General features: G+C 45.0%; 2 protein-coding genes across 7 annotated transcripts; one reads left to right on the top strand and one right to left on the bottom strand.

Moving 5' to 3' along the window:
* Positions 1–56: 56 nt before the first annotated feature.
* On the top strand, positions 57–20374 carry JHY (junctional cadherin complex regulator). 6 transcript variants are annotated; one of them, XM_064397687.1, is made up of 11 exons: positions 69–164; positions 832–1192; positions 1996–2402; positions 4430–4910; positions 9134–9241; positions 11518–12071; positions 12835–13093; positions 14843–14923; positions 15503–15625; positions 16351–16544; positions 20341–20374. In XM_064397687.1, exons 3-11 carry the CDS (start codon positions 2026–2028, stop codon positions 20357–20359), a joined length of 2196 nt encoding a protein of 731 aa, XP_064253757.1. In that variant the 5' UTR covers positions 69–164; positions 832–1192; positions 1996–2025; the 3' UTR covers positions 20360–20374. The 6 variants fall into 6 exon arrangements, with proteins under 6 accessions (XP_064253756.1, XP_064253757.1, XP_064253758.1 ...); XM_064397688.1 differs by lacking the exon at positions 20341–20374 and adding an exon at positions 17733–17763; XM_064397685.1 differs by lacking the exon at positions 20341–20374 and adding an exon at positions 16843–17466.
* Positions 20375–24401: 4027 nt separating this feature from the next.
* BSX (brain specific homeobox) lies at positions 24402–26600 on the bottom strand. Its single transcript, XM_064397541.1, has 3 exons — positions 26333–26600; positions 25376–25572; positions 24402–24893 (listed from the first exon to the last, which is right to left on the bottom strand). Exons 1-3 carry the CDS (start codon positions 26598–26600, stop codon positions 24402–24404), a joined length of 957 nt encoding a protein of 318 aa, XP_064253611.1.
* Positions 26601–27936: the final 1336 nt, after the last annotated feature.

Here is a 27936-nt window from a genome sequence, read left to right as displayed (position 1 = left end):
CGCCCGCGGGAGGGGGGGAACCGCGCTCCCCCCGCGCTGGTGGGTGCGGCCGGCGTCCTCGGCGTTGCCGTGGCAACGGGACAGCGCGGCACGGCCCGGAATGGGCCCGGGCCGGGAACGGCGGGGACGGGGACAGGACACGGGACAGGGACACGGGAACGGCGGTGAGAGGGACAGGGACACGGGACAGGGATTCGGGACAGGGGACGAAGGACAAGGACATGGGACAGGGACACAGGGACACAGGACAGGGCACCAGGGGATGGCGGACTGGGAGAGGGGACAGTGGTGAGGGGACAGGGAGGCAGGATCAGGGACAGCAGACCAGGCAAGGGACATGGAAGAGGGGACCTGGGACAGGAGAGCGGGATGGAGGGGACTGGGACGAGGACATGGGAGAGAGAACAGGGATGGGGACAGGGACAGGGGGTGAGGGAAAGGGGACAGAGAGCAGGGACAGGGGACAGGAGAGAGGAGATGGGGACAGGGACCAGGACAGGAGATCAGGGACAGGGAGTGGGGACAGGGGACGGGGTGAGGGAATGCGGGATTGGGAGTGGGACAGGGGACATAGGATGGGGTGAGGGACATGGAAAGGGACACAGGAGAGGGGACTGGGGCTGGGAGGAGGCAGGGACAGGGAGCTGGGGACAGGGCAGGCCTTGGGGACACAGTGGCCTTCCCCTGGGACTGAGGTCCTGCTCCAGCCCAGGAGATTCCCCATTCCCTGCCCATCCCAGGGCTGCCGTGCTCACTGATGGGAGCAGGGGACACAGGGGACACAGCCCAGGTGTCTGCAGGGCTAAAATATCCAAAATTCTTTATCCCCAGGTGCTGAGGTGACACTGCCTGTGCACTCTGACCCTGCTGGTGCTGTGCTGGCATTGGGGCACATCTGAGCACTGAGCATCTGAGAACATCCCAGCCCTGAACATCCCAGCCCTGAACATCCCAGAACATCCCAGCCCTGAACATCCCAGAACATCCCAGCCCTGAACATCCCAGCCCTGAACATCCCAGCCCAGAACATCCCAGAACATCCCAGCCCAGAACATCCCAGAACATCCCAGCCCTGAACATCCCAGCCCTGAACATCCCAGAACATCCCAGCCCTGAACACTCCTTTTCCTCCTCCCATCCCACCTTGGGAACATCTGGCAGACCAAACAACTTCTGATCACTTCAGCTGAGTGTAAAGAAATTCTCATCCTAATTTAGGCAGAGCTCCAGCTCTCCTGTGCTCCCTGTCACACCTCCTGATTTTACATGGCCAGAGGGTCTAAAGTTGCATAAAGAGAACAAACAAAATTCATTTTAACTCTCAAAGTTAACAGATGACAGATGCTTTGCTTCAGCTTAATTTTGTCACAAGCTGGTTTTGCATTATTTATTACCACCAATAGTCGAGATTTCATAGCAGTAAATTCTGTATTTGATATGTAAGATCTTGACATTATCGCTGAAAGGAAAATCAGTGGGAATAAAGGAAAATCAGATGAGAACAGAGAATTGTTTGAACAAGAGAAGGTCAAATTCTGAGCCTAAGCCAATGGTAGCAGCTTTTAAATATGATTAAAATGGTTTATGTGTTCTCCAAACAAAATGCAGTTTTTCAATATTATTAAAATATTTTATGTGTTCTCCAAACAAAATGCAGCTTTTCAGTATGATTAAAATGTTTTATGTGTTCTCCAAACAAAATGCAGTTTTTGAATATTATTAAAATATTTTATGTGTTCTCCAGACAAAATGCAGCTTTTCAATATGATTTCATTGTTTTATGTGTTCTCCAAACAAAATGCAGTTTTTCAGTATGATTAAAATGTTTTATGTGTTCTCCAAACAAAATGCAGTTTTTCAGTATGATTAAAATGTTTTATGTGTTCTCCAGACAAAATGCAGTTTTTCAGTATGATTAAAATGTTTTATGTGTTCTCCAAACAAAATGCAGTTTTTAAATATGATCAAAATGTTTTATGTGTTCTCCAAATGCAGGGCTGGCGTGACCCATCAGTGCCGAACGGGATGAATCCTTCAGGCATGAAATACATTCCAGTCTCTTCCCCACACACTTACACCACAAACAACATCCAGGTCCCTCCAAAAATCCTGGTGCCGCCCGTTTTCCAGCCTGCCAGCTGGGAACTGGGAAGGAGCTCTGCCTCCAGCCTGGAGGGCTCCCAGGATTCTGACCCGGAGGGCCTGGAGAAGGAGCGGCAGCAGCGGCTGGCCCTGCAGCACAGCATCCTGCAAAACCAGGAGCTGCCGGGGCAGGAGGCTGCTGACATCCTGGGGGATGACAGCGTGGATGAGGACAGCTTGGAGGAGATCAGTTCTCAAGAGGCAGGAGCTGAGTACGACACCAAAAAGAAAGGAAAACCAAGGATTTATGGCAGTGGAAGGTAAGGCAAAAACTTTAGTGGAGCAGAGTAATTCTGACACTTTTAACATGATGTTCCTCAAGGCCACGTTTAAACATCCTTCCGAAAGCATTAAGTGGGTGCATAAAATAAAATTGAATATCCTGGCATATGCATGGAAGGTTTAACCCTGGATAAATTGGGAATAATTCTTGAGTTTAAAGGGATTACATTAAACCCGAAGTAATAACAACGTGCAGTTTCAATTTAATAGTCTACTTAAAATAAAATGACAAACAAATGAAGGCTAAATGATTAATAGCATGCTTTTATTCACCTCCTCAACAAGCAAAATGGCCAGTTATTGAATATTTTATTGTGAGTGCAAATGATGTTAATTGTACTAGAAACATGCTCTAATTTTTAGTAATTTTTTTGGACTGAATACTGTGCTGAATGTGAGGCTCTTCATTAAATGGAAATTTGATTTTATTTTGTTTGAACTCAGCCCAGTAAGTACTCCAGTGCAGTCCATTAAGCAGAGCAAATATCACAGCACATACATATGAAACCCCCTCTCTACATCCATTACCAACCTCGGAATTTGAAGAGGAAATGCTGCAGCTGCTGTCTGCTCACCACACTTTTGTTGAGGAGCACAGAGTCCATCCAACCTCCCCACGGAGCTGGGGGCAGGAATAAAAGGTGCCCTTTTTTTGTCTGGGGATGATTAGGGATGAAGGAGCTCTTCACACTCATTTTGTCCCCGTGCAGTGACCTGGGCTGAGCGCCACAATTGGGTTCTGTGCACACATTTCAGCACAAAGGGACTCTTTAGCATTATCCTCTGCCATTTCAATCATTGCAATTAGCTCACATATTTCTGTACTCACTTCAGAGCAGCCTCACCTCGTGCTGTTTACCTGGCAGCTGGGAATAATGATGTTTTCCCTGGTGGAAATCAGCTCCAGGAGACCATGCTCACCTGGAAGGAAAGACAAACAGATTATTTTGTTATTAGGAGCCACTTGAAATACAGGCAGAGGCATGTAGCTCGTTGAGAAAGGATGGATAAATGATTTATTTTTTAAAATATCATTAACAAGGCCAGAGGTTGGAGAATCCAGCAGATCTCTTTCACAGGAGCTGAAGAATCAACCAGGTCTCAGTGCCTGTAAATGTCCTCTGGCAGAGTCACCCAGAAACCAGGGCTGGACTGTGTTAAAAATTGTGTTAAAAGCTTTTTTTCTCCCCATTCCTTCCTCCTGCCTCTGCCTGCACATCTCCTGGAAGGCTGCTTGGATGGATTTGACTCCTGCAGTTGCTTTTCCTCCCATTGGATCAGAAATTGGATCAAGTGGGGAATTTTTAAGGCAGAGCATCTGGCTTTGCTTTATGACAAATATAACTCAGAGCAGTAATTCGGCCACTTGTTAAAAAATCATCAAACACAGAATTTTCATTTATGTTTTTCTACTCTTATCTAATCACCACCTGTTTTTTTAATAAGAAGTGATTTTTAATCTTTTCTTGAAGGAGTTTTTCACTCAAAGCATCACGATGTTTCACAGGAATGAGGAGAGAAAATAAGAACACAGAGCTGGAGGCTGTTCTTGTTTGGACAGTTTCAAAAGGACACTTGAAAACTGATTTTACCAGGAATTTCACTTTTATTTCACTCAGCAGAGCCTTTGAAGAAGGAACAACACAAATTGTCTTTTGTAGTCTATATCACTTTTAAGGAGACAACAGAGCAATGCAATTTCTCATTTCACATTTTAGCTGATTCTACTAGGATTTTAAAATTTCTATGCCAAATTTAGGATAATGATTGCATTCCACTGTGCTCTGAGTGTTAGGCCAATTTATCATTCACTGATTATGAAAATTAAAAAGGAAGAGGGAGTCCTGCCTAAATTTCCTACCAAAAAATCTTTGATAAAACTGTTTTGATCCTGGTCCCATACTGAATTCATTTGGCCACAGCAGGACACCTGTTTGCACACTGAAATAATACAGAATTTGTACAATTGATGCAGAAATAATTTGGTGTTTGTTTTTTTAATTAGGAAAAAACTGCCTGTGGACAAATATTCCAGCCTGAGGTACAATCCTCATTGGAAGAATGCAAAAAATGGAGATTTTTTTGAGGCAGAGAAGGCATCCCAAATTTTTGAAGGAAGCAGCGGGGACTTTTCACTGGATTCATTTTACCTCCATTCTGATGGCTCCTCAGAAAATAATGAACAGGAGGCAAAGACCCAGGATGCACTCCCAGAGTTTGGTCCAGAATTATTCACCTTTTATGGAGCAAACGTGGCCAGCAACAAACCTGTTGGGCCACAAGCCAAAAGGGAGGAACCTGCTGATGGATTTCACTCCAAAGATAATCCTGCCCATGCTTTTCCTCCTCAGAACCAACAGGACCCACCCCAAAGAGCAAAAAAAAACTTTGTGAGAAAAAATAAACGGACTTTGGGGTTACAGTCAGAGAGGATTAATTCCTATCTTGAGCTGCACAATAAAAAGCAGCAAGTTCTTCAAGGGCAGGTGGGTACATTTATAAATTCCCTCATTTCTGTAGATTTGGTCTGTCTGCTGTTGAACTCTCAGCTTTGCAGAGGGGAGAAGCAGATTTGAAATCCATCGTGCAAGTGAGTGACACCTTTGGATTTCCATTGCTCACCCTTTGTGGGATAATTCACAAATCTCCAGCTGCTCCCGAGCCCAGGGGTGGCCACGTTCCAGCTGCCTGTTCCTGGCCAGGGAAGTGTCTCAGATCTCACACTGTTTTTATCTTGATGCAAAGGAAATTCTGTCCTCTTTCCTGGCACCTGCACTGCCCCTTTCCAGTGGCTCTTTTTATGCTGCCTCTCATTTTTTCTGCTTGGCCAGCGTGAGTTGGATAATGTTACCCTGTTAATGTCGGCATTATCAACATGAGTTTGTAATGATTCTCTCTGCTATGCCTTATTCCAGATTTTTCTCAGTGGAGGAAATGCAAATCTGGTTAGAAAGAACCTCAAAGCCCATCCAGTGTCACCTCTGCCATGGCAGGGACACCTTCCAGTGTCCCAGGCTGGCCTTGGGCACTGCCAGGGATCCAGGGGCAGCCCCAGCTGCTCTGGGAATTCCATCCCAGGGCCTCCCCACCCTCTCAGCCAGGAATTCCTTTCCAAAATCCCACCTGAACCTGCCCTCTGTCAGTCTGAAGCCATTCCCTGTGTCCTGTCCCTCCATCCTTGTCCCCACTCCCTCTCCTGTCACAGATATAACACGATGTGGACACGCAGCTCTCCTAAGATAATTTCTTTTAATTTCTGACTCCAACATTTATCGATTTCTAAAAGTGACAGTGGATTGGAGGGTGACAGTGCCACCTCTCCAATGACACTGGACAGACCAACAGTCCATCAGATTTCTCTTTTTCTATAAAAGAATGCAAAGCAGTAAGTTATTTACCTAAAGTGTGTGAGAAAGTTTGTTACAGAATGTAAACACCAGAAGGCTCATGTTATAAATGAGGGAATTTATAACATCAGAGGGGCACTCTCCAGCTCTCCTGGAGCCCCTTCAGGCCCTGCAGGGGCTCTGAGCTCTCCCTGGAGCCTTCCCTTCTCCAGGGAAACATTCCCAGCCTGGCTCCAGCCCTGCAGCAGCTCCGTGGGCTCCCCTGGACATTCCTTGGCCTCCAGCTCCACGAGGTTTCCATGGGCTGCTGGCCCCAGCCTGTCAGGATCCCAAATTTGATGCTGGACATCAGCACTTGTGTCTGGAAGTTCTGACTGTGCACAGTCTCAGCCACCTTGTGGCAAGGTTCGAGAGGAAATGTAATTGCAGTTCCTAATGAACCATTAGAAAGGAGTTCATTGCTTTTCCTTGCTACTTATTATGCATAATGGGAAGGGAGGGGGTCACTGGATCACTCCACACAGAAAATTCTTACCTTGGAAACCTCCAGGGACGTTGTGCTTCAAGTGACACCTCTGCCAAGGCTAATGAAGAGTTGACACAACATTAGAGGGAATTTTCTGACTTCATTCCCGTCGCAGGAATGATGGACAGGATTTTTTTTTTCTAGTAGAGCTATTAAGAGCACTTGGTTTTTTTCAGTTCTAATTTGGATGATGGTAAAAATAATGAGTGTGGATGGATGCTAATTAGAGCTGTGTTGATATGATTATGTTTGCTATTCAGGGAATTCTGGAAATCTTTCCTGTCTAAGTGCTGGAGTCAGGGATCAGGACTTCATTGTGCAGACACCCTTCAAAAATATGGAATATGGTTCAAAAATCAGGGTTATAAGACTATCTGGCTGAAGTGGCCTTGGGGACAGCAGAGAGGTGACACAGCAGGCAGAGGGGGTGTAGGAAAGTGTGTTCCTGCCCTTGACAAGTTACAGGGAAGTTGTGGACTTCCCATCCCTGGAAGTGTTCCAGGACAGGGCTTGGAGCCACCTGGGCTGGTGGAAGGTGTCCCTGCTCATGGCAGGGGGTGAGATGAGATGAGTTTTAAGGTCCCTTCCACCCCATCATTCCGTAATTCTGTGATTCCATGAGTGGCATCAGCGCTGCTGGCGGCCAGCCCTGGATCTGCTGTGGGACAGGCAGAAGTTACTGATTAATTTACTGCTAATTGACAGTTCATTTACTGATTCCTAACCATGGCTCAGACTTGTTGGAAGGGGTGAAAAGGTCCTCAGGGGAGCATCGTGTTGGTGCAGGAGGCAGCTTTGGTCACCCCACCTGGAAAACTGTCAAAAAAAAAGTGCAAAACCACCAAGTATGTGAAGAAACAAAAGAGCCACGTGTCACCAATGAAGCTGTGCTTCCCTGAACTGATTATTCTGAGCTTTGCAGGGGGCTGAAGCTGAATTTATTGATCTGCTCACTGCTGGGGTTGTGGTGATGAAATGGTGTTTGCTTCAAGGGCAGGACTTGGTGCACAACTGAGTTAAAATCCATCCAGCCCCGTTCTGCAAGATTTACATTTACAGATGACAGCTTCACCAACACACACCACAACCCCGTGCTGATCTGTGTTTTACTACCTCATGTAGCATTTCATACAGCATCAAGTTCTTTGCAGTGTTGCCTGATTCCTAAAGAACCCCAAGATGAGTTTCTTTGAGAGAGAGAGAGCGAGGCAGAGGGAGAAGCAGTGGCCCAGTCTAGCTCAGCTGCGCTCAATCCCAGTTGCTTCCCTACCTCCAAGCCCCTTACTTCAAAGCCAGGAACATAATGTACAATTTTTTAATGGCTCTAGAGCAAGGCACTCAGACTCTCAGTGCACTGAGCCTTCCCTCGGTGTAAACACCTAATCAAGATTGCCTGTGCTTCAACAATAGCAGCCAAATGCAATTCGAGAACCACAAGGCTTTGAAGTCCTCCCTGCAAAGGCTGGTTTGCCAGTCTGGGATAATGACATGCCATGATTGCTGCCTTTGTTGTATCTTTTCAGTGGAGAAGCAATTATGGGCCTCAATTTAACAGAATAGGCATTACACAGCTTATGATTCTCAAAATGCAATTTCATTTGATCATTTTCTCAATTTGATTGGTATTAATAGAATGGTTCACAAAAAAAAAAAAAAAGAAAAAAAGGGAAAAAGAAAAAAAATGCTGGCAGAGGTTGTGTCCTGTTCCTCTTTCAAAGAGATAATGTAGAAGTATGTTTTACCTGCCCAGCACTCCATCAATGCACTGAGTCAGTTGGCTCCACCAAAAACATCTTGTTCACTGCAAAGCTGTGTCTGCCCACGGCTCAGGAAAACCTCCGTGGTGTTTTTTAATTTTCTTGCGAATTTTTTCCAGGGATTTACGTTGAATTTGGAGCCATGAGATCACCCATAAATTCAGCAATAAACCCTGCCCACCTTTTCTTTCTGCCAAAATCTCTTACCCCCAAAGTGAGAGGCTCAGCTTCCCACATTTCCTTGCCACTGATGATTTTCAGTTGATAATTCTCTTGGTCATAAATGTCTTCCCAGTGCCACTTCTCCTGTGGGACCACTCTGGGGTGGAGCAGAGATTCCTGTCACAGCGACACTGCCCAACACACTTCCACTGAAATACTCAGCAGGATGGTTTGGGACAAAAAATAGAAATTAAAAATGTTAAAAATTTGTTTTCATGCAGTTTTATAGATTAAAAACAAGTTTATTTCAAGAAAAAAGATTAATTATTGCTATATTTACAAGGGGATCACTCATTTTTGTGCAGTGATACTGCACAAACTCAAAAATCTTGCTCCAAATAAATTTGCAGTGGAGCTATCCTTGTTTGTGAGCTTGTTTTGCCAGGCTCAGTGTATTCCAGACTTTATTCCTGCAGCTCCCCGTGTGCTTTTCAGCCCCATTATTGTGTTTTTCCAGCTTTTCCTGCCAGCCTCTCTCGCTGAGCTGGGGTGTGTGATTGCCTGGCCAGGGATGGTTTCTGCTGCTTTTCTGTTATTAGGTGCATTTCCTCCATGGAAATGGAGGAGCTCCGACATTTGAGACTTTCTGTGCTGCACAATTTTCCTTTCTTTTATTCCTCTTAAAAGTAGAAGGAATCATCCCTCCCTTTAATTGGGTTTTTTGCTTCTTTTCCTCCTTTCACCATTTCTCTCCTTGCCATCCTTTCAGCAATTCAGCATTTCAAAATTTCGCCGTTTCACCATTTCAAAATTCAGCATATTAATTTTAATAGGCCACAAATTATTTCTCGTTATTTCCCCAAAATTTAAAATCTGTTCCCCTGATTGCTGTGACCATGAACATTCCTGGTTTTTAGGTCACACATCCTCCACCAGTTGAAGAACCACTCCAGAGTGTCCCAACATTCCAGACTGGGAAAATGAAGCCTGAAGACAAATGGTACCCAAAAGGACAGCAGCTCAAGGTTCCTTTTGAGAGAATTTAATAATTTCATTTATCATTTTAGAACTTGAAATTTTTTAAATTTAGAATTTATGCATTTAGAATTTTTCAGTTGAAATATATCCAATATATCGATTGGATGTTTAAAGCTGTCATCTTGTGGCTTTTAAAGTAATTATTACTGACAAGAAATCCTTAAATATTTTTCAGTAGATAAGCACTGTAATTTAATGTATGTGTTGTTTATGTACCAAATAAATTTAAAGCAAAATGACAAGAAATTCTGAGCTCACAGAATCTAGTATTGTCTATTTAGGAGATGATTTGGTTGATAATCTAAAATTATAAAATAGTATGTGGTTGTGTTTGATGGTTTGGGAAATTCTGAGCCAGAACTTCACCATTTCTGCCTGATTTGTTCCCTAAAATTAAGGGGGAGTGAATTAATTGCCATAAACTAGAAAATGAACCAAATAATCTCCTAAATAAATTCTCAGAATCCTCCCAAACCATCAAACACAACCCTGTGCTGATTTATAAGTTTAGGTTATCAACCAAATCATCTCCTAAATAAGTTCTATCTCAGAATGCTCCCAAACTATTGAACAAAACCCTGTTCTAATTTATAATTTTAGATTATCAACCAAATTATATCCTCAATAAATTCTCACAGTCCTCCCGAATCATCAAACAGAGCCTTGTACTAATTTATGATTTAAGATTATCAACCAAATTATCTTCTAAATAAATTCTCTGTCACAAACACATCAAACACATCCATATACTAATTCATAATTTTAGATTATTGATCAGATAATATCCTAAATAAATTCTGGCTCACAACCCTTCCAAACCATCAAACACAACCAGGTACTAATCCTTAATTTTAGATTATCAACCAAATCATCCTCTAAATAAATTCTCACAATCCCAAACCATCAAACAGAACTCTGTACTAATTTATAATTTTGGATTATCAACCAAATAATCTGCTAAATATATTCTCAGAATCCTCCCAAACCATCAAACACAGCCATGTATTAATTCTTAATTTTAGATTATCAACCAAATAATCTGCTAAATATATTCTCAGAATCCTCCCAAACCATCAAACACAGCCATGTACTAATTCTTAATTTTAGATTATCAACCAAATCATCCCCTAAACAGAAATAATTGTGGCAGCAGCCAAGCTGGGAGCAGTCCAAACCAGACAATCCCACTTTGTGCCGTGCAGCTCCAGGAGTCAGAACTCCCAGGGCTGAGCCTTTCCCAAACCTGGCTGCATTTCCCACCTCCATGAATTTTTATTTTTTGAGTGAATTTGCCCCGTGCTGGCTGCCGGGGCTGCTCACAAAAGAACCCAGAGAGGCAGGAGGATTTCAGCCCTTGCAGGGCTTTAATGGGTTGAGAATGGATTTGGGGATTCCCTGGAAGGAAATTCGAGTTTTTCCTCCAAGTGGGCAATGCCTGATGCTGGAATTGAGAGATGGAAATGAATTTCAGATTTAGAGGGTGGCAGTTTGGCTCTAAATGGCAGCCCTGGTGTGCTTGAATTCTTGAGTTCTGGATTGTGTTTTGCAGGGAGGGGTGCTTGGGTTAGAAATGAGATTGTTTTTATAATTATTTTTATAATTTATATAAGATTTTAATAATTTATACTTTATTGTTATTTTATCATTTCTATAATATTTTATCGTTTATAATAATTTTATAATTTCTATAATATACGATTGTTTATGTAGTTTATAATTATTTTTATAATTTATATATTTTGTAATTTTTAATTATTTTTATAATTTATATAAGGTTATTTATATAATTAGCATCAGGCTGTTCTACCATGGGCCAGTCTAACAGTCTGTACAAAGCCATTTTTCCCTGAAATTTGGCACACAAAAAGCAAGAACTGACTTGATTTTTGGAGCATTTTTCCAGGTGTTTGACAGAGAGGTGTCACTTATGCACAGAGTTAGATCTGTGCACTTTAGGCCCCATTTTTGCACCTCCTGCAGATAAAATCCACATTTACCACACCAGGTTTGCATCTGCAAGGACCTGATTTTACATTCCAGTGCTGCAGAATTTATCTCAGGCAGAATAATTCATTGTGCAGCACCTGAATAACTGTTCTGGACTGAGGGTTCCTTTAATATTTGAATTTTGGGCTCAATCCAGCCATGAGCAGGGTGAGATCCGAGCAGCTCAGAGCGATTTTGCTGCGAGTGATGAAATTTCTGCAGGAATATCTCAAACACCCGCGGGGAAATTCACGCGGCTGTCGGTGCCTCGTTCCAGGAGCAGCAGAGGTTCCTGCAGAGACACAAGGCAGGCTCCAAGCAGCCCCTCAGGGGCAGAGCTTTCCCGAGGGGCGATGGCCGAGAGCCCCCAGGAGCAGCAGCAGCAGAGCCCTGGATGCAGAGGCAGCAAACCCCAGGATTCCAGGCTGCTCCCCCTGCAGCCCAGGAGCCCAGCTCAGCCCTCAGTTCTTCTCTTGGCCCAGCAGAAAAACCCCAAAGTGGCTTCAATAATCTCCCAGATTCAACCCTTACCACGCCTGCCTATCATTTCCTCCCAATATTCCAGAATTTTTACCCACCAGAGGTTTTAAATCCTGAATATCCCAGTAAGGAGGACAAGAAATACCAGCACGACTCTCCAGCTGGAATTCCACATCAATTCCCAGCCAGTGCCATCCCTGGGCAGCATTTTTCCAGGAATAACAGCAGCAGTGGCCAGCCACATCCAGAACTGGAGAATATTTCATCTGATTTTAATGCGATGTTTCAAGAAAGGGTGAAGGATCAAGCACTGCTTCCAGATTTCAGAAATCATATTCATGAGGATAACAGGTATCAGAATAGTTTGTGGTGAGGATTGAAGTGATAAAATAATATTAAGTCATATTATTATTTTTATTAAGTGATATCACAGGGTTAAGTGATAAATAACCCTGTGATTCCAGAAAATTTAAAAAATGGACAAGAAAATGCTTTCAAGTCCAAAGTATAAAGTTACTTTGCTACAAATCTGACATTATAATTTACTACTCATTGAAGATTCATTCTAGATTTTGATTTTTAAATATGGCATTGGAAAAGGACAGCTCTGTCCTCCAGGTATGGAAATTTCCACAATTGAAAGTTTCCTTCTAGGAGGCTGGGTGGGAAAGTTTAAGATATCAATAGGAAGGGGCACTGTGCATAAATGAAGAGTTTGTAGCAAAATTGGCTTTGCAGGGTGGATGTCCAGGGTCAGTTCTGTCCCTAAAGGAGAGAGCAGGAAAATCCTCAATTATGTAGAATTTCACCTGTCTTGATAAAAAAAAATGAAGGTTTTATTTCACATAAACAAACAATTCAATCAGTACTCAGCAGGCCTGATCCAAAGCCTTTCATTGGCTTTAATCACCTTTGCACCAGGCTGAAATTTCCCCATTTGTGGTTTTTTCCCATTTATTTTCCATACACCTGGATACAAGCAAAGTCATTTATTGTGAAATCCACACCTTCCCATCTCCCTGCTCCCTTATTCCATGTTGTTTGCTGTGTGTAAATTCAGATTTTTACTCTTTCCCCCTCATTTTTTAAGGCCTTTTCCATGTTTTGTTCACAGCTCACCAACAGCTGCTTGTAGAATCTCCCATTTGACAGAAAGGAAGGAGCAGCACCGGCCAAGAATTTCTGATTTTGGGGATGACTTTGCTGGCACGTGGCTGTGGGGTCTGTTCCCACCTGCCCTGCCCCAGGGGCAGAGGGGCTCACAGGGAGATTCGGGAAAAGCTGAAGGAAATCCAAGGAAAATGAGACGAAGCAGCTCAGAAGGGTCTCTCCTGCAAAGGGAAAAGCAAAACCAGCCCAAAGCCAGCAAGAAGGTGAGGAAATGGGTGTGGGTTGGGTGGTTTAACATTTCTATTCCCCCTCTAATGTTTCTTCTTAATAATCCAAAGTTGGTTTTTTTTTTAAACCCTATAAATAGGGACTGAGAAATGTTGTAAAAGCACACGGACACAGCAAAGCATTAAAAATCATGGAACAAAGGTGGAAACACACACTGAAATCATTTTAGAGCAAAGGGATCCACGTGGATCAGTCTGGTTTAGACACACAGAGCAGTGTTTGTCCTGTCATTTATCCACAGCTAAAATCATTTCGGGTCAGGCTGCTTGTGAGGAGCAGCAGGCAGCCTCAGATCCGAGCCATCCATTATCCTGCTCACGCTCCTTTCTTGTCCAGCTCAAATCTCCTGCTTTCCAAGAGATTCCAACCCCAAAGCTGGAGGATTTGCAAAGCTAACAGCATAAACACCGTCCCAAACCTCCTGATGGTCCTTATTAAAACCTGGATTTCTGCCTCCTCTCCAAGCCCACTTCTCCTGGTGTCACTTAGCACAGCTGCAGGGCACAGCAGAAGGCTGCCCATGACAAATGAAATGTTTGAGGAGTTTGCTCCAGGTCTCAGGGCAGACAAACTAAGCTGGAGTAATGATTTCAAGCAGTTTGGGTGTTGCTGCCTGAGTGCCTCTAAGAAGAATTAGGATTATGGTGGTGGCTGAAGGGCAGATCTCCTTCCCTTTCTCTTCAGGCCATTGTTTCTTGTCCCGTGCTCGCAGCAGTTTTCTCACGCTTCACATGTGAGGAATGCACAGAGAATCAGACTGCTTGTGCTCCCAGCAAAATCCAGCTTTTCCCAATAAACAAATGCACTCGTGCTCATTGCAGCAGTGAGGAACCCCTGACTTCGTGGGACACAGAGAAATTAACTCCTCACTGTACCTCAGATTAAAAATTAGTGAGTTATAGCATGTGAGAGCAGGGATAGCTGACACAAAGAAACCTCAAATAGGAAATTTACTGCATAAAATTAATTTCTCTGCAGCTGATTTTAACTTGAACCTGTGTTTTGAAGAAATGTCCATGTAGAAATTGGTGCTCCTGCCTTACTCCGTGGTCGAAATTACCACAGAGATGATCATAATGAGCTTCACTGGCAAGTTTTTAAAACAGAATTCCCTTCTAAAAATGTGGTCTTGAAAGAGAATAAAAATATTATGGAGGCATTGGAGTCTTTGTGTGATGTCCTGAAGTGTTGGATGGCATCACCCACCACTCCTGCCTTCCCTGTGCACTTGTAAAGCTTTTGCATTTGTTCCCAAACAAACCATGGATTTTTCAGCTGTCTGTGGACAATTTTCCAGTGCAGCTTTGAGAACAAGGAAAGGTTATTCTCACTAACATCATTTGCCTGATTTTTGCCACCAAAGTCAGGTAATTTTATCTGATTCTCTTACAAAAAAATTCTTTGGCGTCTCATTCTAATCATAGTCAAATGAGTGGCTTTAGGCTGTTTCACAATAAAGCTCACAAAAGGTCATTTTTGACTGAGAAAATATCACTTTGTGGTTGGGATAATTGGCAATTTCCCACCTGGATCCAAAGGAAATTCTGTGTCATTTGACTTTTGCCATTAACTCAGTGCTGTTGGTCACTTATTTAAAATGAGACGTGCCAGGGGTGGGACTGAGATTGCAAATGAAATCCTGAGGTTTCCACTACAAGACTTCCTTGAATAATTCTCTCTGTGAAATCATGTCAATGAAAATCTGTTTGCTGTTTGGTTTTCAGCTGGGTAGCTCCAAATTCTACTTCAATCTGAGTATGAAGCTTGGAGGCCTTGGACCTGACTATGAAACAATCAAAGAGAAAGTGAGTAAAGCAAAAGTGGATTTAGGCAGGGGGGGAGTGGCAGAGAAATCACAATTTATGATTTTCTGGGACTTTATATCCTTGGCTAGCTGGAGATGCTACAGGAAAATTCAAATAAAAGCAAGGATGGGGATAATTTTAACCCTCTAATTTTTAAAATCCAGAAATAGGAATTAATCAGGGCTAGTTGAAATGATACACTCAAGTGGCTGAGTTGTCGTTCCCAGTGTAAAGATCCACCAAATGTTCCAAGTGGAAGCAAAAGTTGTGTAAACAGGAGAAAATATCTGTCTGCACTCTGAAACAGAGACAGATTGCTCAGGAGAGAATAAAGATGGACCTGTCACAATTCTGCTGAGCTCCATCCTCTATTCAGTCCAGGCAAAAGCTCTTAAAAGGGAAAAGCAACTAAAAAAAGCTGTGCCATTTATCAGGGCTTCCTGTTGTGTGCTGAGGAGGGATCAATGGCAAAGGCAGGTTGAGCAGCAGCAGAGGTGGAAATGGAATATTGGTGGGAAAAGGTTTTCATTGATGGATCCCCAGCCGCTGAATGCCAGCCCCCTTCTCTGCTTCTCTCAGAAAGAAAAGCTAAAGCTGCAGAAGGAATATTCCAGGCAAATTAAGGAGTATAACATGAGGAACATTACTGTGGTTCAGAGGTTGCCTGCAAAGCCCCAGGTGTCTTCAGTGTCCAGGCAGAAGGTAAGAGCTGAGTCGCTGCCCTGGGTGTTCCTCAGGGGTGGCAAGTGAGGACTGCAGGCTCCAGGACAAAGCTGTGAGTTCAGTCATGTCAGAACTCCTCAGTTCCTTGCATTTATTCCCAAAAATAAACCACTAAGAGACAAAACTTTATTGTTTGGGTGGCAAAAAGGGGTTTGGGTTCTTTTAGGGGACTTCACCAGGAACATGAGGTAGTGCAGCTTCCACTGGAGATATGAGGTGTCCCCAAATCCCTGCAACACACAGCACCAAAACCCATCCCAGGTTAAACCAGGGCTCTGCCAGCTCCAGCATTTCGGTCAAACTCTTCCCATTCCCTCTCCAATTCCATGTTCCAGGCATCATTTTGCTTTTTAATTTGGATAGTTAAGTGCATTATGCACAACCTGAGCTTGTCCTGTTAACCTGCAAAACTCCTGCCTGAGGGCAAGGGCTTAATGACACTGGGAAAAAAATGTTTATAAATGTAATAGATTTGTGTTGCTATTTCTTTTTTTTCAAATAAAAACATTTCCTCAGTGTCTAAGGTGCCAGGCAGCAAATCTTGGGCTGGGTTATGTTGCAGTCACCACTGAAGAATCTGGGATTGATTTCTGTCAGGAACAAGACCAGGAATTCAGAGACACCTTACTCACCCCACCTAAATAATTTTTGAAATCTTGTCCAGGTTTTCTCTTGCTCAGTTCCCCCAGTTTTCCTGCTTTTAGGCTCTGGAATATGCCAAGAAGATTCCAAGACCAAAGACCTTCATAGCGAGGCAATCAGAGCAGGAGCTGAAGGAGGTTCTGCCCCAGGCTCCAGCTGGAACCAGCTTCCCCAAAATCCCTTCCCTGGAGTCTTTGTGGAGCAGGCACGAGAAGGAGAAGGAGGTTGTGGCTGCTTTTGAAGCCCTTCACATCTTGTAGGTATTTGGGAATCTCGGGGATCAAGGCAAAAATGCCTCAATTGTTTCATTTTCACATCACATCTTCATTTCCCAGTCCGCTGAAATTTAAACTGGCTTAAGTTTAATTATTTTTAAATGTTAGAATTGGTTCTAATTGTTCTACTTGTACCTATTTTGTTTAATAAATGGACCATTTGCATTTATAGCATTTTAAATATAGTGCTCAGTTCTTTTGTTAGACAATATTTTATTAGAAATGTAGTCCTCTGCTCTTTTTCTTTGAAATAAATGATCTGACAATTCCATCTTTCAGCTCTTGGCTTGTCACAGCTGGATCATTTTTAAACATATAAACAGGAAAATATATCTACAAAACATTAAAAATAAACTTCTGTTTCTTCTGATGATCTTTCCACCAGCAATCTTTCTCTTTCTTAAATGCAGAAGAGACTTTTGACCAGAAATAAAAGCAAAAATAATCCATTGCTGCTAAAAAAGAGAACAAAAATATGCTCCAAACAGAGCTGTTGGTAATGACACAATGCTAATTATTTAATTGTTACTCTGTTATCTCTTAGTGAAGAGTTTCCTCAATAAAACCAAAATTTTGAAGCTTCATTTGGGACAAGAAAATTCCAAACCAGTCCTGGCTGAGCACGCAGACAATCTGGGATTAGCCAGGAGCAGTTGGAGAATATATTGGGTAACTGGGGATAATTGAGAGCTGCATGTTTGAGAGGAAACAGCTTTTAACAGATTAAGCTGTAAAAATAACAACAAACAGATGGGTTTCTTAGGGTGCTTCCATTTCTTGAACTCAGCAAATTATGAATTAAGTCACCATATGAAATGTGATTAGAGCACACAGCGAGGGAATTTGGGCTAAAACCTGCTGGAAAACAGGCTGGATAAAGGAATAAAAACCCAACCGCCTTGTGATGATGTGGAATTGCTTAATCCCATTTAATGGGGGTTTGTTTTATGGGGGCTCCCAATTTAATATGGGGAAAAGTGATTCCAATTCTGCCCTTCCTCATGGCCTTGCTTCAAACCCTCCTGATGAGCAGGAACCTGTTGAATCAGCCCCTTGCACTCACAGCTGGAAGTTCAGGGCATTTTAGGGAATATTGAAACAAGCCCAACCACCTTGTGATGATGTGGAATTGCTTTATCTCATTTATTTGGTCTCTTTTTTATGGAAAGCTCCCAACTTATATGAGGAAAAGTGATCCCAATTCTGCCCTTCCTCACGGAGAAGGGACATGGCCTTGCTTCAAACCCTCCTGATGAGCAGGAACCTGTTGAATCAGCCCCTTGCTCTCACAGCTGGAAGTTCAGGGCATTTTTGGGGAATATTGAGACAAACCAAACCACCCTGTGATGATGTGGAATTGCTTTATCTCATTTATTTAGTCTCTTTTTTATGGAAAGCTCCCAACTTATATGAGGAAAAGTGATCCCAATTCTGCCCTTCCTCACGGAGAAGGGACCTGGCCTTGCTTCAAACCCTCCTGAAGAACAGGAACCTCCCCTCCTCTGCTGAATCAGCCCTTGGATTCACAGCTGGAAGTTCAGAACATTTTGGGGAATATTGAGACAAGCCCAACCACCCTGTGATGATGTGGAATTGCTTTATCCCATTTATTTGGTCTCTGTTTTATAGGAGACTCCCAATTTAATTTTGAGCAAAGCAATCCCAATTCTGCCCTTCCTCACGGAGAAGGGACCTGGCCTTGCTTCAAATCCTCCTGAAAGGCAGGAACCTCCCCTCCATTGTTGAAACATCCCCTTGGACTCACAGCTGGAAGTTCAGGACATTTTGGGGAATATTGAGAAATATTAAGAATATTTTGGGAAGCCCTGGTGGAAGAAGCATTGTCCAGCACGGGAACGCGGGTCAGGCTGCAGGGGGAATGTTTTCCATGACATTTTTGTCACTTACAGCATCCAGTTCCAGCTTCTGAACAGAACCTTCCTCTTCCTCAGCCTCTTTCCCTCTCCTTTGGGCACTGCCAGGCTGGGAAATGCTTCCTTGCTCTTCTTTCCTACTTTTATTTTTAAACCAAACTGTAACACTTGGAAGCATTTCTGCTCAGGGCACCTCAACTTGTTGTTCCTGCTCAAAAGTGATAATCCCCCCTTAATCCAAACCTCAAGTGCCTGTTTTAATGAAACCTTCAGATGAATATCAAAGAGCTATTTACTCGTATCTAATATTTTAATTAGATTATATTCTCAATTTAACCCATTAAACCCCCTTTGATGAGCTCCATGTTCAGTGTTTAGCCCCAGATGCTGGAGGTAATGAATATTGGACCTTTGATTTAATGAGAACTTCTGCCTTTCCAGCCTGACTCCCTTTGTATCCCCCCTTTTTTTTTGCTTTTCTGGCCTATAGAATTCATTTAATTGAAGAAGTCTCTTATCACCACACATTAAGGAACCTAAATTAGCATCCCTTTTCTGATGAGAAAATGCAAGCAGACATTTTCTCTTTGATCTGAGGGCTGAGTTGAAGTAGGCAACAGCCCCCTGAAAATGAGCTGATGGCTGCATTATTTGGCTGCCATGCAGATGTGTCCATGTGGTGCAAAATGCTTAATGTCTTAATTGATCATCTTCCTCCCTGGCTGGCATCCTTCTCCCAGAAATTAGGGGAGAAATCTGTTCATTTGGGGTTTTTTTTAATAAAATAATGAATTTTTAGGAAATACTTAAGTATTAAACCTGTGAGAAATTTGGATATGATGCTGCATCTGGAAGAGCACATTTTTTATATATTTTATTATTATTTTAATAACCACTTATTATTTTTTTTAATAAACACTGGTGATGGTCATCTCACAAACCATTTAGAAATTCTGTTTGCCCTGGTGTTTTGGGTGTTTTACATCCCACAAAGTGACATTTTTACATGGAATGAAAATCTTTTAACCTACCAAAATACAAATTCAGATTTTCCCTGCGCTTCACAGATATGGCACAAAAAAAGAGACCAATGAGCATCCACCTCAAAAGTGGCCAAAACTTAATGTATTTCAGATTAGAAAGGCCAAATTTAATGTATTTCAGATTAGAAAGTCAAAGGCCAACATTTAATGTATTTCAGATTAGAAAGGCAAAATATTTAAATCAAATCAGCCCCAGCAGAGCCAGCAGGATGCACAAAACCAGGGAATCCCAGTCTGGGGCAGCACCTGCAGTGGTTTCAGTGGTTTCAAGAATTGTTTCAGTGGTTTCAGGAATAGTTTCAGGAATGGTTTCAGTGGTCTCAGGAATGATTTCAGTGGTTTCAGGGATGGTTTCAGTGGTTTCAGGAATGGTTTCAGTGGTCTCAGGAATGGTTTCAGTGGTTTCTGGAATAGTTTCAGTGGTTTCAGGAATGGTTTCAGGAATGGTTTCTGGAATGGTTTCTGGAATAGTTTCAGTGGTTTCTGGAATTGTTTCAGTGGTCTCAGGAATGGTTTTGGTGGTTTCTGGAATGGTTTCAGTGGTTTCAGTGGTCTCAGGAATGGTTTCAGTGGTCTCGGGAATGGTTTCAGTGGTTTCTGGAATGGTTTCAATGGTTTCAGTGGTCTCAGGAATGGTTTTGGTGGTTTCTGGAATGGTTTCAGTGGTTTCTGGAATGGTTTCCTGCAGTGGTTTCAGGAATGGTTTCAGGAATGGTTTCTGGAATGGTTTCAGTGGTCTCGGGAATGGTTTCGGTGGTTTCTGGAATGGTTTCAGTGGTTTCAGTGGTCTCAGGAATGGTTTCGGTGGTTTCTGGAATGGTTTCAGTGGTTTCAGTGGTCTCAGGAATGGTTTCCTGCAGCGGTTTCAGGAATGGCTGAAATGTGAGCATTCGTCCCTGCCACCACCAAGCTGGGTGATAAACCTTGAAACCAGCTCCTTCCTTGAGGAAACGCACCCTGCCAGGGAGAGCAGCCGCTGCGGGTCAGGATCACACGTTTGCACCCTCCTGCCCTCCCAGGGGTCGATGCTGGGGGCAGCTGCCCCACCCCTGCAGGGCACCTCCAGTGGCTCAGCCAAGCTCTAGAAGCAAGATAATCCCGGAAAAGAAATCTAGAAACAAAATCAATCCAGGAAACAAGACATCTAGAACAAGATTAATACAGTAAACAAAAAAATCTAGAAACAAGATAATCCAGGAAACAAGAAATCTAGAAACAGGATCGATCAAATAAACAAGGAATCTAGAAACAAGATTAATACAATAAACAAAAAATCTAGAATCAAAATTAATACAGTGAACAAGAAATCTGGAAACAAGATAATCCAGGAAACAAGAAATCTAGAAACAAGATTAATACGATAAACAGAAAATCTAGAAACAAGATTAATACAGTTAACAAGAAATCTGGAAACAAGATTAATACAATAAACAAACAATCTAGAAAGAAGATAATCCAGGAAACGAGAAATCTAGAACCAAGATCAATGCAAGAAACAAGACAGCTAGAAACAAGATTAATACAATAAAGAAGAAATCTAGAAACAAGATAAACCCAAGAAACAAAAAATCTAGAAACAATATTAATACAAGAAAGAAAAAATCTGGTAATGAGATGAAGCCAAGAAACAAGAAGTCTAGAAACAAGATAAATCCAAGCAACAAGAAATCTAGAAACAAGAAAAATACAAGAAACAAAAAAATCTGGTAACAAGATGAATCCAAGAAACAAGAAATTTAGAAATAAGATAAATACAAGAAACAGGAAATCTAGAAACCAACCCAAGTAACAAGAAATCTAGAAACAAGAAAAATACAAGAAACAAAAAATCTGGTAACAAGATGAACACAAGGAACACAAAATCTCGAAACAAGGTAGCCCCAAGACCAAAACCAGCCCCTTTTGAAGCCAGGACCACCCAAGCAGAGTCTGCAGTTGGCTGGGCTGATGCTGTTTGTTGTTGAGACCAGAAGAGAGGAAAAGTTCCTCAGGACATCAGTGATAGAAAATGCTCTGAATCCAGCAGGCAGCAGAGAGAAATGAGGAGAGGAACCAGGAAAAGAATTTTACATCATGCCCAGGTTGTTGCTGGGCTTGGCCATTTACACCCTCCCCACTTCCTCCATGTGTGTGTAACAGGAAGAAATTCAAATTATTATCTCTATAAATGCCCTTTGAACCTATATCTGAGCTGCTTTTATGGAGTTCTGGCTATAGAATGAAAAAATTTGGGATGCAACTGCTTTCCAAACCCATAAAAGTTAAATATTTAAGGCAGCAAGCGGGAAAATGCTCAAAATCAAAACAGAAAGCAAAGGTTCGTGGCACGGTTTAATGGATTGGGGTTTGATTTTCTATAATAAAAACGACAACAAAAAAGCATTAATCACTTGTGTCTTAAATTAATCATCAGAACATGATTTCATTTCACAAAAACTCACTGAAGAATTTTGATGAAAATCAATCTTGAAAAATAGGAAATCCTCCGACATTTCCTGGTTCCAGCAATTATTTCGTGTGAGTCACTTCCACTCCAGCATTCCCCAAGTGAACACATTAAATTTTTGGGTTTTTAAAAAGAGAGAGCAGCTCTACATCTCTTCCCTACTCCTCAAGCTTCTTGGGAAGAGCAGGGAAAAGTCAGGTGCTTGGAATAAGTCTGGATCCAAGAATAAAACTTCATTTCATTTATTCCAAGTGAAAAAATCTCTGAATAAAACCTCATTTCAATTATTCCAAGTGAAAAAATCTCTGAATATTTCTATTTTTATTTCACATTTATCTCAAGTAAATTGTATCATTTACATCAAGTGAAATATCGAATTATTTCACATTTCTATCGAGTGAAAAAATCTCTGAATAAAACCTCATTTCATTTATTCAGTGAAAAAATCTCTGCTAGAAACAAAACCCGCCTGCCCAGCCCTTCCTTTTCCCCAGAACCACCTCCAATCTCCAATAACCTGTTCCCAAACGTTGCCCAGACTCTGGAAATGACATTTTTCCATCTCCAGCGGGGCCGGAGCTGGCTGCTGATTTCTCTGGCAGTGAGTTCTCCTTCAGCTGTCCCAATTTCAGGGGTTTTTGCACCAAACTTTGTGGGATAAGCAGATTCCCAAATCCTCCTGTTCCCTGCAAGGCTCTGGTGTCCCGCTGGGATGGGGACATCCCTGGGAATGGGAATATTCCTTCTCTGCTGTGTGGGATCGGTTTTTAATCTGATTTTTAACTTTAATTGGCAGCCAAGGTGCCTAAAACCGCCCAGAGGTGAAGATGGTTGTGGGGTTTGTTTTATTGATCGACAGAAATTCTTTGGGAAGGGAGTTCCTGGAGTGGCTGGGGAACAACAGTAGAGATTTGAGCGGGTTTTGAGTCGTGTTTTGACATTTTTCTCAGAGATCTGGCACCCCAGAGCAGAGCCAGGCCAGCCCCGAGCCGTTCCCGACACTGGAACAACAGCGGCAGACGTGGTCAAAAAAATATCCCATAAATATCGTGTGGATCCCATAAATAACATATAGATCCCATAAATATCACATAAGTCCCATAAATATCTTGCAGATCTGATCTTAATGTTAATAATTCCCAATGAAACGCGTGCTGGGGGGAGAATGACAAAAATCACAGAGCAAAATACAGAGAAAAAGTGTGAAAATTCAGGTTTTTTAATTCCCATCGCTTCCCTGCCCACGGGATTTGGGAGAAGGGGAAACCCCGGAGCCGGGAGCGGCATTTCCAGCCGGCTCTGCTTCAAACCCCGCTGAGAAAAGTGGTTGCTTTAAAATTCCTAATTTTTAGGGAGATTTGCAGCATTTTGTTGGAAATTTTTATTCTGAAAGGTTTTATTAAAAACAAGCAGCTTTTCCTGGATAGGTGGATGGGTATTGAGGGTTTTCCTCTACACACAGTGTGTTATCTTTATTTTTCATGTAAAAAACTAGAAAGGCAGACTCACAAAAAAAGGAAGCGAACATACACATTCCAATCATCTATATTTTATATATTAAACAGGAAAAATTAAACGTTTTCCCCCTCACAAAACATGTCCCGTCATCCAAAATGCCCTGAAAGTGCTAAGAACGCCAGACAACCAAATGAAATTCACGAGAAAAAAACCAAAAAAAATAAGGAAATAAATGAAATAAGCGAAGGAGACACCGCCACGCCGCCGTGGTGCTGCTGCAGCAGCGATCCTGAGCCAGCACAGCCCCACTCCAGGCTTTTCCCGAGGAAATTCCCAATCCCAGCATCACCCGGAGATGTTGAACCTCCGCCGCGCTCCCGGCGCATTTCCCAGCCAGAATCTCAGCCCAAAACCAAAACTAAATGATAAAAAAAAATCTGGATTTACCTGGAAATGAGCCCCATTTCCCTGGGAGGGAGGTAAAGGCAAAGCGGGCGCGGCTCGGGAGGGGGACGGGAGCCGAGCGCGGACCCGCTCCGGGGCTGTTTCAGAGGAAAAGGGAATTATCCGGCACCCACACCCCAAGCCGGGCAGGAATCAGGCTGCCGACACTTCTCCGAGCTGTAGAAAATCCTTTTTTTCTGGCTGGGAGCGCCGTTTGCTCCGTGCAGCCGTGGCAAAATCGAATTATTGGTGATGCTCCCCCTTCACTTCCCCAGAGCGGAATGAAATAAACCGGAATTTTTGCCTTACCTGTTTCTTCGGAGGGTTTTTCTTGCAATTTTTTTAATTTATGCACGCCTTGGAAGCTCTGCCCGACCTCCCGCGCTGGGGATGGAGACGGCGAGCGTGGGAAGAGCGGCGAGGATTTAGGAATTCGGGGAATAAAGGGTGAAATGCGCCCTGCCTGCCGCTCCCAGGAACCACAACACGCTGCCACGAGTATACGTTTATTTTACACCCGAGGAAAGTTCGGGGAGCGAGCAAAACTCCGCCACTTCGGAGGGAAGGGGGATCCTAAAACCAACTCGGCTCGTTCCGCTCCCCCCACCCCAGATAAAGCCTTGGGGTGATGCTGGGGGGCACCGGCGGCACCGCGGGTCCCGGGGGCATCGCCACCTCCTTGCCGGGGAGGGGAGGGGGCTCCCCTCGCATCCACACCCCTTTTCCCGAGCTGTGTCCCCTTTTCCCGAGCCGTGCCCCCCTTCCCGAGCCTTTCAGGGGCGACCTGCGGGGCCGGGTGCGCAAGGAGAGGCAGGAGAGCCCCGGCTGTCCTAGAGGCGGTGGGGGCACACGTCCCCCCTCCTCCAGGATGTCCACCTCGTCCACCTCGGGGTCCTGCAGCAGGAAGGGGCCGGGGGGGCCCTTGCGGGGCTCGGCCGCGGCCGCTTCGGGCAGCTCGGGCTCGGGGGAGCTCTGCTCCCGGCTCTCCTCCTGCTTCGGGTCGTCCTGAGTCTTCCGCAGCTGCTTTTTGTGCTTCATGCGGCGGTTCTGGAACCAGGTTTTCACCTGGGGAGAGGACGGGAAGTGGGAGAAAGATTGGGGGGAAAAAAGATGGGGAAAAGGGGGGAAAAAAGGGGGGGAAAAAGTGGTAAAAATTAAAGGGAGAAGGATGCTGGGTGTGATGGATGTGGGGATGCTGGAGGGGATGCGGGGGTGCTGAGAGGGTGGGATGTGGGGATTCAGAGGGGATGTGATGTGGGGGATGCTGGAGGGGATGCGGGGATGCTGCACAGGGTACTGGGATGCTGGAAGTGATCCGGGGAATGCGGGAAGGATGGGATGTGGGGATGATCCTCGGGATGTGGGGATGCTCTTTGGGATGTGGGGATGCTCCTCGGGATATGGGGATGCTCTTTGGGATTTGAGGGATGCTCCTTGGGATGTGGGGATGCTACTCGGGATTTGATGGATGCTCCTCGGGATTTGGGGGATGCTGGACGGGATGAGGGCTGGGCACAGGTGCCAGAGCGGGTCCCCGCTCCCCGTACCTGCGTCTCGGAGAGGCTGAGGGCCGTGGCCAGCTCCACCCGCTCGGGTGTGGAAAGGTACCGCTGGATCTCAAACCTCTTCTCCAGCCCCGAGAGCTGCGAGTCGGAGAACACGGTGCGGGCTTTGCGGCGGCGGCAGTGCTTCCCGGGCAGCTCGGCGTGAGCGTGGTGCTGGAAGAGCGCTGGCACCGGCATTCCTGGGGGGACACAGGGCGGAGACCCGCGCTGCGGTCGGCCGGGGAGCCGGGACCCCCAGGAATGCCGGATTTTCCTGCTCGGGGTGCGCTCTCCCTCCGCCTCTTTGATTTTTTGGTGGTTTTTTATTTTTTTTCGTTTGTTTCGTTTTTGAGGTCGATTGGTTGGTTTGGGTTTGGGGGTTTTGTTGTGCTGAAAACGGGGATTTGCCAAGAGCCCACCCCGGGACGGTGAAGCCACCGGAGGGGACTCGAGGCTGGCGCGGCCACCTGAACCCTCCCGGCGAGGAAACCACAACGAAATGGGCATGAAAAACACCGGGGGAGCCCTGGAAAAGACTGGGAAGGGGAAAGCGATCCTTGACGGCCCCGCTGACACACGGCTTGGGAAACTTTGGAGGTTTTCTCCTTGCAGAAAAGGAACGGGCCCGGGCAGGGTGCGGGAGAGGAGCGGCACAGCCCCAGCGGGGCTGCTGAGCTGGAAAACGAACCCCTCTTGGACAACGAGAGGGAAAAGCGAGGTTATCTGTCCCAAAATAAAAGCGATTTTAGAATAAAATTAAATTAAAAGAAAAAAAGAGGGAAAGCCTCAAGGTTTCGGGCATCCTCTAAGGAAGTGGCTGCCGCGGGGCGAGCGGCTCCTGCCCTGGGGGATGCAGGGGTGTAAAAGGTGCCCGGCCGCCCCAGAGCGGCTCTTTCACCCCTGTCCCCACCCCAGTCCCCGCCTGGACGCCCCGAACGCTGCAGGTGCTGCCGCACTTACCCGAGGTGGTGAGGAAATAGGGGTGGTGGTGGTGATGCTCCGGCTTGTGCAGGGCGGGGTGCGGGTGAGGCGCCAGCAGGGTCGGGGTGGGCATCAGGGGGTACCCATAGTCCAAGAGGGGCACGCGGGAGGCCAGCGAGCCGGGGAAGTGCTCGGGGGGCACCTCCCGCAGGGGTTTGGGCTTGTGCAGCAGGATGTCCTCGATGAAGAAGGAGGTGGGCCGGCCCGTGGACACGGGCAGCACGGGCGACGTGAAGTTGAGGTTCATGGCAGCTCGGGCCCCGCGGGCGAGGGACGGAGCCGCGCCGAGCTGCGGGAGCGGAGAGAGGGGCCCGAGCTGCAGCCCCAAGAAATGAAAATAGTGATGGGAATAAATACAATTTTTAAAAAATGAATCCCCCAGGCAGAGGGAAGCTGGCGGAGCCGGGGGAGGCGAGGCGGGCGCGCCGGGGATGCGCGGGGCGCTGCGCGCCTTTGAGGCGCGCTGGGAAGGGGGATGCGCGCTGAGCCAATGGCGAGCGGGGGGGGGGACGGGCCTGCCGGGCCACCCAAACCACCCCGGGGGCGAGGAGGGGGCGAGGAGGGGGCGAGGAGCGGCTCCGCAGCCTCCCCCGCGCAGCGCTCCGCGCCAGCGCGCTCAGCCCCGCTCCGGGCGCGGCGCTTGGGGCGTCTCCCCAAACACGGGGTGGGGGGGGAATCTCCTTTATTTATTTATTTAATTTTGTTCTTTTAAAAATAAATAAATAAAGAGCAAAACTTGGGGGGGAAATAAAGCAGCGGCTCTTTCCCACGCTCCGCTCCCAACCTGTCCCCGCAGCTTCTCCCCGCGCTCTCAGCTCTCATCCCACCCCGGTTTTGTTCCCATCCCTTGCGCCAACACTTCTTTTTTTTTTTCTTTTTTTTTTTTTTTGGGTCTTTCCTCTGTTTGTCTTTTTTTTTTTTTTTTTCTTTTGCCTTTCCTCACCCCTCTAATCTGCACCATTCATTTCCCCGGAGTCAATTTGCTCAAATGAGGGTGATACACCACATCATAGCCGAGATAATTTCGGTTCGCATCTCGGAAAATTGCTCTAATTATTGATGTTAAACTCAGGGAAATTAAAAGAAGGCGCTTCTCCTTCATCTCCTGATTTTAAGCTCTAATTTGTTGAAATCGAGTTGTCATCACAATTCCAATCACTCCCGTTAATAGTAAAAGTGTTCTAATAGAGGCAGAATTCGCACAACCCATGCTATTAGATAATTAAGAAAGATGTTAGAAAGACAAGTGCTAATCCTTGGGCACACGGACAGCGTCTCCATCTGATCCAGCAGGTAGAACAAATTAATTACCCGAATCAATTAGTCCTAAAAGTACAGTTCTCAGGCAAGTGCAAGCCATGCCTTCCATATGGATGAGCTGGTAAATGGCAAATAGATGAGGAAAAAAGCTGCGAAAGAATAGAAACGGCGAGCGCCGGCCCCTAATGAGCGCCCGGCTCGCGAGTTCCGCGGCGCTGCCGCGGGCCGGGGACAGCGGAGCCTCCTCCAGCAGCTGCCAAAATTGGGGAGGGGGCGGCCGGAGAGCCCCCCGGGAGCGTTCTGTGCCCGCTGGAGCCACACCC

This window comes from Passer domesticus, chromosome 23 (genome assembly GCF_036417665.1).
Source record: "Passer domesticus isolate bPasDom1 chromosome 23, bPasDom1.hap1, whole genome shotgun sequence".
Lineage (NCBI taxonomy): Eukaryota > Metazoa > Chordata > Aves > Passeriformes > Passeridae > Passer > Passer domesticus.
Note: the sequence above shows the minus strand (reverse complement) of the source record. Positions and strands in the feature narration are given on the sequence as shown.